Raw genomic sequence first — 13,692 nt, forward strand, 5'->3', positions numbered from 1 at the left:
CACATCATGGGCTGGTAACAAACATAAGGACAACCTAGGGCTTGATTTGCTCTTTTGACAGCCTAGCCTTGTTTTTTCCCTTCCTGCTGGAACTTGGTCCCCAGCTTGAAGTGTATAGTTCTTTTTCCTATGCCACTTTAAGCAACAGTCGTCTTTTTTTTTTTTTTTTTTTTTGCTTCCTTGTAGGGGGCCCTGGCACAAGCGCAAGTTTTATTGGGACTCTAATAGGAAAGGCACAGAAATACATTGTGGTGCTTTTGATTGGAAAACTATTCCGGACCGGGGAATTGACTCTTGAGATTGTGCTTTCAGCCTGTTAGTACATGAGAGAGATGGAAGGTACTGTCAGCTTCATTTTCCAGTTACATTTCTAAGTGCATTTAACAATAAGGTGGTGTAAGTCAAATAAATGTTAGTATATGTAATGTAAATTGTGCTACTCACAGCATACAGCCGAGCACTTTAAGTTAACTTAGTCACTTAGTCAAGTTAATGGTCTCTTAGACAGCAACCATCTGCTTTGCAGGGGAATTTTTGGTTGAAAGCAGCTAAAAATACACCATATCATATGGCTCTATGGGAATCTGTAGTCCTTTGAAGCAGGCCTCTGATGTAGCGTTATCAACTGAAATACAGTTCAATCAGCTAGAGAGGAAATATATTTAAAGGAATAGTTGACCCAAAAATTTTAATTAATTTAAATTTCAAACAGTTCATTAAGTAATTTACGTACCCTCATGCTGTTCCTAAACCATATGACTTTTTTTCTTCTGTGGAAAACCAAAGGAGAAATTACAAAGACTAGTTACTAGTTTTTCCATGCAATTACAATGAAAGCTTCAAAAAGGACACAAATGCACCATAAAAGGGATCAATGCAACTTGTACATTCTTTTAAAATCACTTCAACAAGATCACTGAGTCAATGGTTTTGGTTTAAGATTTGGACTAGCTTAAATCATGAATAAATCACTCACTGAAAAGATTTGATTCAAAAGAATGATTCATATACAAATCAACTATCACTATTTCTCTCAAGAATGGCAGATGTCAAGATTATCAGTGACCGACAACTTACATTTAAGTCTGTTTCACAAAGTTATCATATGCTTTTTGAAAACTTGGAATAAAGTTACAGTAAGTCATGTGAACAACTTTTGTAGCTCCTGAAAAGCTTCAGCCCCCATTGAATGCCGAAGGGTTCAGCGTATCTGCAGAACATTTTCATTGATAGTTGATGTCATTTAACTCCTAGATTTAGAAGTGTGGTATTCTCAAAGGTTTTCCCAACACACGGAAGCCCTGACAGTTCCCAAACCAAAAAAAAGAAATGTGTATAAAAAGTTTGAAACCTTTTTAAAGTCATTATCAGTGACTTGAGATAGAGTTTCCAAAAAAGCCAATTACTGACGTCAAAGGCCTGCACAAATGAGCCCCAGTCTTGCGTGAAATGGCTTAATGTTGCAAAGACTTTAAAGTGAATTTGATATTCTGATTAAACTGTGAAAGGTCTCTCAGATCAGCCTGAATAAATCATATTTAAAGTGACACTTGAGGGAATAGCGTTGCAGAGTGTTTTTTTTTTTTTACTGACTTCATTGTCTCAACGGCTCTCACCTGGGATTAGTTGCCATGGATATCCATACACAGATCTGAGGAGGGCAGGGTCTTATATTAAAATAAGCAATGAGAAAAATGTAATTTCTTGTGCCACTTTCCACTACTTTCGTGTTTACAACACAGCAAGAGTTGAAGTGGCATTTACGCACCGTGTTGCCATGGAAATATTTCTCCTAAGCCTTCTGTGTACACTATCTGTGATCTTATGTTTCTGTATGATCAGATACTGAAGCTTGTAGACAATCTGCAAGGGCAAAGTCATGATAACACACAGAAAGATGCAGCAAAACTCCAAACCAGATGAAGCTAAGCATATGGTGTCTACAGAAAGATTCTTGAGTCAGCATTTGGATTGGAAGTCTAATCCCAAATTTGACAACAGGGAACATGTGAAGAGCAGGTGTTCTTAGCTAACACTTCACATCATTATCTATGAGCCTAGAGTAGAGGTAGCAGAAAACAGTGATTCTCTGAGCAAAAGGGCAAAAATAAATAAGAACCACTGCCATGATCTTGCCTCAGATTCACAATGGATCATCCACAAATACATTTCTGTAAACACAATCAAAACGGTTTGTGCAAGAATCAATCATTTACAATGACTTAAGTCAACAATATTGGCAAAGATTAATAAAGGGGTCTAGTAAACGTAGCAGCTCATATTATAAAGGCTACATGTGCCGTGTTTTTGGGCTCTCTTGCTGCCGCAAGAATTTATATCAATTTAGAAAAGAGGCTTTTAAAGGGGCTCCGAGCAACAGATGACACATCGCCAGCATTCCTCTAGTGGCCTTGGAGATGTTTTAATAATGAAACATTGCTATTGCAGATGTGTGACCCATCTACAGACAACAAGTTCCATTCAATCTCTCTGCCAGGCAATGCACTGATAAAGATAAAAAGCAAACATTCATCTGCTGTCTAGCTGTCTTTTTCTTTATAACTCTTATGTCCTGTCTGCACTAAGAGTGAGCAACGTGACAGAACTAGACAACTTCCAATGTAATGTGCATACAATAGACAGATTTTTTGAATAGCACTGAGCATCAAAAGCTGCTTCCATACAAAAATGTATGTAAAAAAAAAAAAATTCATATTATTGCCAAAAATATTAAAAAACAAGGCATCATTTCCATCCCATGTGTTAAAAAGTACAAGAAATTAGAGCAAAACACTGTCGAAATTGAAGTTGCAGCCACTGCGGCTCATTTATAAAACATAAATTACTCGCTGTTTAGAGTGTACAGACCAAATACTCTTCATTTTGTCTGTAGATGCTCTACACAGACAAAATAAACTCTTTGTAAACTATTACCAGCAGATACCTTATTTCTGGGAGCAACAACATGTCAGATGGGAGTTAAGAGTAGCCAATCATCTGAATCATTTGAGTAGTTCACAAACATTTCTCAGCATTTACTCACCCTCATTTCGTTTCAAACTTGTATGACTTTCGTTCTTTTCTGGAACACAAAATAGATATTTTGAACATTTTCATCTGTTTTTGTCACTATTATTAAAGTCAATCAGGCCCAAAACTTTCAAACTCCAAGGAGGACAAAGTCAAGTCAAGTCAAGTCACCTTTATTTATATAGCGCTTTAAACAAAAAAGATTGCGTCAAAGTAACTGAACAACATTAATTAGGAAAACAGTGTGTCAATAATGCAAAATGACAGTTAAAGGCAGTTCATTATTGCATTCAGTGATGTCATCATGCAGCTCAGTTCAGTTTAAATAGTATCAAAGATATTATGAAATTAACCCATGAGCTGTATATTGTAGGTCCTCTGAAGTGACACAATCACTTTGTATGATGACTATTTTGATCAAATAAAGCCAAAACGTATAGAGGAACTGACATAATTTCTATTTTATGGTGAATTATTCATTTAAATTGTTCATTGTACCTGGTTTGATATTGGTTCACACTCTAACCATCTAAGCTCTAACACAACTAAGATGTCAACTCCACCTGTGACTTCTACTGTATGAAACTGGACAAGATATTAACCATAAATAAACAGCTTGAACCTGTTTGAAATCATGTAGATTGGTTTGTTAAGGTTTAACATGTTTTGTACCTGTCTTGTTTGCATTTATACATTTCCAAATCTCAATCTGTCTCAACAGCGCGAGTCTCCACCACCATGACTACCATAGTCGAGACCAAGAATGACGTGAGCGCACATCCCACACGTACATCCAAACGCACCTTAACTGACGACCTATACACCACGTTCAGCTCCCCCGTGGCCTGGATTCTCGTGCTGGCTCTCGTTGTAACCTGGTCGACCGTGGCCGTCATTATGTTTGACCTTATTGACAGCAAGGGTCTTGAAGGTAAGTCCATCTCTCTTATCTTGGTTTAATTCCCTTCGATGGGGAGTTATTTTGGTACAGTTGTCCCTGAAGAGATTGTAGCTTGGGCGCAGCAGTCCATTTTTACCTGATTGGGGTCTTTATATTATTTATTAACTCTCGGCTTAAAGTAAAACATGACTCAGATGAGGAGTAATTGGATTTGTGGATGAGTCTTTACGATGTGATAAAGCACCAAGCTTGTTTTCTTGCTGGAAGTTTATCAGCAGTGCCACAGGGCAAACTTGTGAGGCTTCTAAGAGCAGGAGGGAGGGATATTGACTGGTTCCTGATAGCATTGACAGTGACAAGGATAGATAGGGTATTCTGTTGGCCAGGCTGCTATCAGCCACCACTGCATTCACATGGAGTCAGAGAAAAGTCCTTGTAGGACACAGTTTTACTTTGTATTACCACCTGATGATACATTAGAATCCACTGTTGACGAAAAGATGATGATACAACGACTGTTTTTGGTCCTGAATTGCTTGAAGTTTAAGCCATTTGCTCCTCAGTGTGATTCAGTAATTTCAAAATGACAATTTTGAACTCCTTCAACAATTTAATAAAATTGTCATTGTTTAGATGGATTTATTACTGTCTTTGAGATCATATCTCATTCACAATTCATTCCATCACAAGCTCTAGAACACAAACACATTAACCCATTTTTGAAAGTATTTCAGAAAGGAAATATTAGACTTTCATGTTATGTGGTTCACTGCATGATTGCACCGCCCCACATTAGGTGTCACATTTACATTTACTTATTTCTAATAATTTTCGCTCCTTTTTCCATCCTGTCCATCACCATGCTTCATCCTGTTGCCACTCAATAAAAAGCCCATACATTATACTGTGACGACCCCTGTTTACCACCTGGTAAAGACTCTCTGCCTGCAGTACAGTGCTAATGCCAGTTTTTGTGTGTGCGTTTGTGTGTTTTCCTGCATGCAAACAGGGAGCAACTGTCACTCTCATCTCAAACATTTGCTCGGACATGCAAATTTACTGAACCATGTCATGAACACAACATCACTTTCAGACTGCCATGCATTCCATTCAGTGTGACACTACACTTTTGACTTCGTCTAATGGCAAAATGAATTGTGGGACTAAGTTCACTTTGAAAGCAGATTGCACAGTGCTTTTTGTTTCAGATCGGGTTCTGAACATGTTCTACATTTACTTCAATCATCTACATAAAAAAACAAATCTCCTATTGATATTAAAATAAGGAGGGAAAAAGGTGTGTCACCAGAATGGACAAGAGTGTTCAAATTGCAAAATAATGTATCTGTAAAATAATAATAATAATGTTTCCAATATTATACTTTTTTTTTCAAATGAATTTGTAGTTCCAAATGTTGCTGTGCATTGAAATGCAACATGAAACTAATTTCAGCTCAAGAGACAAATAAATCTTCTTACTCATTAGCCTATATTTAAAAATATGTAGGCTAAGTTTATCACAAACATCATAAATTCAGACCTCATTTCATATGGGCTTTTATGAGGGGTATAAAACAGTATGGCATCATCAAAATGCTTGCGGCAGTGATTTCATCAGAAATACAATAACATAAAGGGAATGAACACCATTTTGATTCGAAGCGCAAAATGGCTCCAAAAAATCATGCACATGCTGCAACGATGTTAACAAGAATCTGAAATTCTCAAAGCAAAAATATACTGAACTTTTTAATTAAAAAAGTGCACTGTATATCATTTCAGAGACTTTAAACCATCATTTTATTTGAGCCCGCATGACATCAATAAGCTTTGTGCCAATTGCTCCCTTCCACCCCATGATATTCAACATCCATGTGTTGACGTCTACTTTGCAATATTGCTTTCAATAAGCCTCAAATTATTCACTTCAATCAATTAATTTTACTCTAACATCGATAACTATGCTTTGAAAGCACTGAAGCGTGACTTCATTTATTAACTGTGTGGTTTTGAACGGCAACACCTCTTTGCCATGCAGAATGATTTAATTCTTTTTTCATTAAATGCATTGAGCAAAACAATGATATTTCACCTGTAGAATATTAATGAAGTATTCTATGTTGCAGATTTATCACGTTCTTTTCAGGAGAAGGAATATATATTTTAATTTCCCTCTCAAAGAACAGCTAAGCCTGGAGAAATGGGCTACGTGATGTGGAATCATGGGCTGGAAGTTGGCACTTTGGCCCGTCTTAACAAAGCCTTGCATTTACAGAGTCTTTACCATTTGTCTTCAGGTGGTCTATAAGGGTGGTTCTCAACTGGTTATGCTTCAGAACCCAAATTTTATAATGTACATGAAGACCCAACACAGTACTAAACCTGTCAATCCTACAAAAGTAATCAGAAATATCCATAAAAACAAACAATTCACTTGTCTTAACTTTGCTAGCTGTCTAATTTGCACCAGAAGTCCCACCAGTTGAGAGCCACCGGTCTGCAAAACTATAAAACAAAAACATTCATAAGAGAACATGTACTTCAATTTCATTGAATGGCAAGAATATTGTGATGACAATAATTTTTTTTTTTAAGGTAAAAGACATATCAGTATTAAACTGACACTGCCACAGATAATAGGAAATTATGTACAATAAGCCATTAAAAATCAACACTCTGTGTAAACAAACACATGGTATAATACACAAATGGCTGGTAACAAACTTAATACACAAATGGCTGGTAACAAACTTATAATAATAATAATAATAATAATAATTGGTGGAAGAAGCTATTCATGTCATTTTTTTACACATACAGTAATAATAATAATAATAATAATAATAATAAGTATAAATAAATAATAATAATAATTTTCTTGATAAAAATTATTTTCTATTATTTTTCATAACAAAATTCAGTGAGATTTAAAAAAAATTGCCAGAGGGGTATATATATATATATGCATGCTTATCTTATACTAGAAAAAAATATTTCATGTATACGGCAAAAGAAAGAAACAAAGAAAGAAAGAAACAGAAACAAAGAAAGAATACAGATTAAGAAAATGATTTCTGCATTGATACAAAGATCAGGCATATTCCTATATCATAGATCAGATTGAAACCAGCACATTTGTGCTCTGAACTCTCTGCACTTTGTCCTCAAGATATGTTTAAAACATCAAGGCATTCATTCGGTTTGAGCTCCCTGTATCTTTACTTAAGCATTCATCTGTATGGCTTTTTGTCTCTTATATTGACTTCAATGGTTCAGCACCATTGCCCAGAGAAAACTGTCCATGGTTCAGATATCTTTTATAGCTCTGGAGATTTATTGGAATTATCTGTTATAGATATCAACTTTATCTAAATTTTTTTCTCTGTAGGATAATTAAAAAAACACATAACTATTGGGGTTATAAAGCATGTTAGATTATTGGTCTTCTTTTTTATTGCAGACTTTGGTATCTTGGCAAATCTGATCAGCTTGAGACACAACTGAGAAATCTAGAGGGGTCACATGTGAGATTATAGGGTCTTCCTCTTAACAGAAACATTTGAGAAGCAGAAGACATAAGCAAAAGTTTTCATTTGCTCTCATTGTATTGTTATTGCTGTCTAGAGATATTAAAGAAATCTAATTTGTAATTTTCCTTTCCTGTGAGTTTACACGTCACACTCAAGCACCCAAAAATGTAAAATGTTGTCAGTTTTGAGTGCGGGCGCTTAGAGGGCAATACTAAATTTCCATAAAATAGGTTAAAAAGTTAATCAAACAAATGTCACTGAATTCATCAGTATTGCATTAGCATTTCTAGGTAAAGGAGATGTCACAATTACATAATGAGCCTTGAATTTCAATGCAGCCGGAAGTAGATGTGAGAAAAAAGAGAGTGTGACAATTTAATTTGCTATGAACCAGTAAATGCTCTAAAAAAAAAGAGAGAGAGAGACCATATAATTCAGTGACTTACGTAACACATTCACATATGTATCCTGCCTCTTGCACCTGTTAATTTCTTGTGCAAAATGTTAATGTTTGCGTTTTCATTTTCACTCACGTTATTGTAATCACTGTGACATGGATAAAGATGATATGTCTCTTTTCACACCTTTCCTGTGATTTTGTGCCATAAGTGTGATTGTGTTTTATTTATAATGGTGGCTACATTACCCTGATTATCCTGCCTAGAGTTTTGAGTGTGTTCAGTGAGGACGACCCAATGAGAGTGTGTGTGTACATAACCTTGTGTGTGTGTTATCCCACACCTCTGCTTCTGTGTCTCTCATCCTTACAGGACCTCAGCCACACCGTGTCAGGAAAACATTAAAGGAAGCAGGCAGTCTTAGAGGCAAGCCATATTATATCTTATAAATACAGCAGTGGTCTTGGTAGGCAAATAAATTGAAGTTGTTATTTAAATGACTAAACCAAGGTCATTGTAAGGTATTAAAAATGTGACTAGAAAAAAAAAAATAACTGTAAAGTTAATTCAGTCATCCTGAACGACATCTTCAAGCAGCATTCTTAAGAGAAATAACCCCCTTTACAATGTCAAGGTGAATGTTTTTGTAGATCTATAAATGTGATAAAATATTGACTCCTTTCCCAATTTAATTTGGAGAAAATAAGTTATTCACATGCCGATTCCACAGAAAAACATTGCAATCAGTGGTGTGATCTCTGTTTACCTGGTCAATGGAAGACAGGTATTTAAAAACCCATTTAATTGTTGATTTTTTTTTTTTTAAAATATAATATAAATTCATATAATATAATATAAAATAATATAATATAATATAATATAATATAATATAATATAATATAATATAATATAATATAATATAATATAATATAATATAATATAATATAATATAATAAAGATATAACAAACTTCAACAACTAACATAATGAATTATGATTAAGGAATATCAACCTAATAGGCTTTTTAGATTTACAACATTTTGAAACTAAAATATCTATACTGCACATCTAATGTAACTTCACAAGCTGATTTTAACACATTCTCGTGAATTTTATAATGGCTACAAATAGCTGGCTGCCAGAATATTGTATAATCAAATACTAATTTATTCTAACAGCGGTAGTAAACATGAGGATGTTTAGAGGCTATAATGGAGGTCTGAGGAGTCTGGACTGTGTGCATGCTGTCACATCACCCCTGCATAATGGCTTCTGGTAAAATGGCTTTGACTCGGGTCACGCTGTTCGCCTGCTGATAACTGCAGCCAGACAGGCACTCCATGATGATGTGTGAAATATGAGTATTCCTGTCAAAGAGCAGTGGAAAGCAGGAAAACCCTAAATGTCCTAAAAAAACCCTAAAAATCTCCCTAAATGAAAACATGTTTTCCTGACTTGGCATTTATATTTGTATCTGCATATGCAAACATACGCCTAGCCTGTTTTCTGTGGATGTTCAGCCCTTTTCAGTGCTGAATTTTCCACTGCAGTCATTAGTTTGTCTTAGTGAAGATGTCATTCAGGAACTATAGCACACTGATAATCTGAAAATAAAAGCAGCACACAGCCAAAAGTATATGAACAACTGCTTCTAATAAAATTTTTTGGCGATTGCAGCTAGAAAACTACTAAAATAGCATATAATAAAGCACAGAGTCAAGCAATTTGTTTAAATCAGGACTTTCAGACTTTCTGATAGCAAGGACTCCTGAAATGATGATCTAATCTCAACAAAGAACTTTGTTCCTAAAATATTTTATATTATAAGAAGAATTATAATATAAAGATAACTTGTCTCTGAAATCAAATAATAGCTTTTTACACTATCATTAAAAATTATACTATACACACACACACACACACACACACAAAAACAAACAAAAACACAAATATATACAGTTGCGCACATAAGTTTACATACCCGTGGCAGAATAAGCAAAATGTTCATAATTTTTAAATAAGAGGGATCATGAAAATCGCATGTTATTTTTTATTTAGTTCTGTCTTTAATAAGCTATTTCACATAACAGATGTTAATATACTCCACAAGAAAAAATTAAACTGAATTTATAAAGATGACCCCATTCAAAAGTCTACATACCCTTGAATCTTAATACTGTGTGTCATTTCCTGGATGATCCACAACTGTTTTTATGTTTTGTGTTAGTTGTTCGCCCTGAGCAGTTCAACTGTCTGTTGTTGTTCTTCTGAAAAATCCTCCAGCTCCTGCACATTCTTTGGTTTTCCACCATTTTCTGCATATTTGACCCCTTTTCAGCAGTGACTGCATGATTTTGAGATCCATCTTTTCAAACTGAGGACAATTGAGAGAATCACCCCCCGGACTTTTAATGCATCGTGTTGCCTTCTTGAGCATCAGTAAATGGTTTGACCTTTTGTAATTCTTATGTATGAGTCCCTCAATTGCCCTCAGTTTGAAAAGATGGATTTCAAGATCTAGTCACTGCTGGAAAGCGGTCAAATATGCTTGAAAACCAAAGAATGTGCAGAGGATTGGAGGATTTTTCTGAAGAGCAACAGGCAGTTGAACTGTTCAGGACAAACAAGGGACTCATGAACAACTAACACAACACATAAAAATAGTCAATTTTCATGATCCATCTTATTTTGTTAAAATTATGAACATTTTGCATATTCTGCAAGAGGTATGTAAATGTATGTATATAAAATGCTACAATCTATGCACTTGGTTACTGTTAAAACATGACCACATTATTATAGAATAAATTTAAACAACAACAGCAACAAGTGAACAAACTGAATGTCTATGATTTTGAAACCACAAATGGTTAAAGAGTTCAGTCTTCACATACTTTTGGCCATATAGTGTATTTTGTATTATTAGAGCTGGTTTAAACGGCTGTGAGTGAACGCATGTTGAGCATATGTAAACACGTGTTTTAAGATGCCCTGTCTAAAACATGCTCTTAGGAGGTATTCAGCACATCAGCCCTGATCCCATGAAGGCGGTGAGTGAAGCCATGGATGACACTACCGATTGGATAACATCAACCTTGACTTTTATGACTAATTTGCTAGCACCGGAAGAGGAGGAGGAGGAAGGTATATTAACTTGTAGCCTTCATTCAACATTAGCAGCACGATTCCATAACAAAGTGTTTACTGTAATATCAACAGCATCTCAGAAACCACAGACTAACCCACAGCGGTTTGATCTGACGAGCCATGTGTTCTAATAGGTCTTATTAGAAACCTGAGCTGGCTTTTATGGTCACGTTTTCCCCCTTCTACAGAAAAAAACCTGCTTTAAATGGCTTCCCAAAGGAATTAAAGAATATCATAGATAATTTTTTTGTGGCAATATTTTATTCCAAGCAATCTATATTCTGACATATCACAAGATCAGCTAGAAAATTCTAGATGATGTGTTTCATAACTAAGAAATATTAAAGGATGGGTTACTGTTTTACAGCTTTACACTTCTTTGAAGAGTTTTGAGAAAGAGGACAAGGAACTGTCAACCCTAACTGTGTGTGCCACGTGTGATTCCACAAAACAATAAAAATAAACAAAACAGTATCATATCTCTGTCATTAATCTCTCACATCAGATCTTCTTGGTTTCTTTTGATAATATAGTTATTCAATGTTTGATTCACAAAGACTCACACATACTATACTAGGTAAAATTGATTTAAAAATTTTTTTTATGTTTATTCATTAAGGAGATACATTCATAAACTCACGGATAAGAATGCAAGCATTAGCAATTGATCCAAAGGGGATGACATCAGTAATGCTACTTTACAGAATTTCATTGAAGTACTAGGATAGTACATATAGAGAAAAGATAACATTATATATATATAAATATATATATATATATTTTGTTCTGCAGTTTGAATAAAGATAAATATAAACAATGTTACTGATCAAGATTGTTATCTATTTTCAGGGGAAAAAAATTTAATTAAACAAAATGATAAGAGTAAAATTAATAAAATAAGACTATCTAATCTATTTTCTCACATAATTGTCATTTTAAGCAAATCTTTCAAAAAAAATTGATGATGATGATGATGATGATGATAATTTCATTCTCTGAAAATAAGTTTTTGGCCCCTCAAGTACAAGTTTTTTTTTTTTTTTTTTTTTTTTTTTTTTAAACCTGAAAACAAGACAACAATACTGATTAAGAAAATTGTTTTTCTCAGTGTAGTGCAAGAGAAGAAATTATGTATTATTTCTGGTAAATAAAAAATGAGTCCTTCAATAGACCTTGGAATAAAAAGACATTTTCACAAGGGGAGAACAATGAATCTCAGAAAAAAAAAAAAAAAAAGCCTACTTAAGAAGCAAAACAATGTGAGACATTTTAATCTCCCCTCTTTAATTCTGGAAGCTAATGGGTCATTGTGGTCTCACTGAGGGCAGCTCATATGGCCCTGTCTTCAACCACAGATACACTTAGAGAGGTCATAAGCAATGTTCATTAGGTGCTCTATCTCCTCTACTTTTTAATCCTGATTTTCTATCAAGTTTAGGTTGGTGGAGTTAATTTTCAATTGACTTACATGATCTTGAAAAAATTTCACATCTGTTACAAGACTATCCAAAGCACCCAGTAGACTTGTAGAATAGCAAACAAAGCTGCCATTAAAACTGACACTTCTAATATAGGCAAATATAAGTCTTAATCTTCAATCAAAATCTCCAAAGATAAATAAAACCTATGAAGTAATCAATCTACATTTTAATGACATTTACTTTCTGGCTAAGTACCAGTGACCACAGAACTGTAATCATTTAATAACCCCCCACATCGCCTCAAGACTGATAAGTACACAAATATAAAGAGCTACATGATTTACATTACTACATTTAGTAACATTAGAGCACAAGCATAAGAATCTTCCTAGTCGAAATACAGCAGAAATAAATGTTTATGGAGTTGTCAGAGAACAAATGAAGTACACATATGAACAGTGAAATTTTCAGAAACATTCATAAAGAGAGTTCAAAGCAAAGAGACACAATAGTGACATTGCCAAGATTGTTGAACCAATAACACGCTTGACTAAGTTTCCTCATAAAAGTCACCTTGAGGTACTCATTAAAAATAAATGCATGTGGATTGACTGCCACGTTGCTTCAGTAGCTCCAGTTATCAATAAATGCTTTTCAAATTGACCACATACCTCACATACCAACAGCATCTTTAATATATATCATATTCTCAGCAAAACAAAACTAAAAAAGAATGCAAAGTTGCCCATACAAACTTATAACAACACTATGTACACACAGACATATTATACACATATATGTAGGTTATTTATATATAACAAATGCATAGTTTCCCAGAATGCATTACCAGTAGCGTTTCATTGCTTCTTTAATACCCAGACAGCCATGTGTCAGATAGCAGTGTGCTGGTAGGCAACTGTTTTGAAACTTGAATAATATTCGTGCAGGTGTTGAACAAAACAAAGTCTTTTAAATCGCTGCAAACGATAGGATGTTTTGTTTCAGTGGATTATACGCTTAATATTACATTATTTTGGCTCCCTGTGCACTTTAGTAGGCCTATTCCCTGCTTGAGGCAGAAGAAGCTGCTCCAGACACTTTAGTACGTGAGTGAACTAAATGATTCACTTTGAATCATGAACCGATTCAGATCGTTTATTAAATCCTCTTAACGATTCATTGATGAGAACCGTTTCGAAAGTGTGATTTGAATGATTCGTGTGATTCGCTGGTTTTGATTCCAAAAAGCTGACAGAAATAGGACAA

General features: G+C 34.7%; 1 protein-coding gene across 4 annotated transcripts in view; it reads left to right on the plus strand.

Moving 5' to 3' along the window:
• Window positions 1-13,692, plus strand: part of LOC109052302 (cilia- and flagella-associated protein 251-like) — a 20,299-nt gene continuing 6,607 nt past the window's right edge. For 2 of the 4 annotated variants that reach the window (XM_042778125.1, XM_042778126.1), the window contains exons 1-5: window positions 1-339; window positions 3,752-3,961; window positions 4,823-4,861; window positions 8,232-8,285; window positions 10,871-11,002. In XM_042778125.1, coding sequence (XP_042634059.1) covers window positions 324-339; window positions 3,752-3,961; window positions 4,823-4,861; window positions 8,232-8,285; window positions 10,871-11,002 — 451 coding nt within the window. In that variant the 5' untranslated portion in view covers window positions 1-323. The remainder of the gene's footprint in view (window positions 340-3,751; window positions 3,962-4,822; window positions 4,862-8,231; window positions 8,286-10,870; window positions 11,003-13,692) is intronic. The other 2 variants (XM_042778127.1, XM_042778128.1) reach the window with 2 other exon arrangements.

The sequence above is a fragment of the Cyprinus carpio genome, chromosome A20, assembly GCF_018340385.1.
Source record: "Cyprinus carpio isolate SPL01 chromosome A20, ASM1834038v1, whole genome shotgun sequence".
NCBI classification, from domain to species: Eukaryota; Metazoa; Chordata; class Actinopteri; order Cypriniformes; family Cyprinidae; genus Cyprinus; species Cyprinus carpio.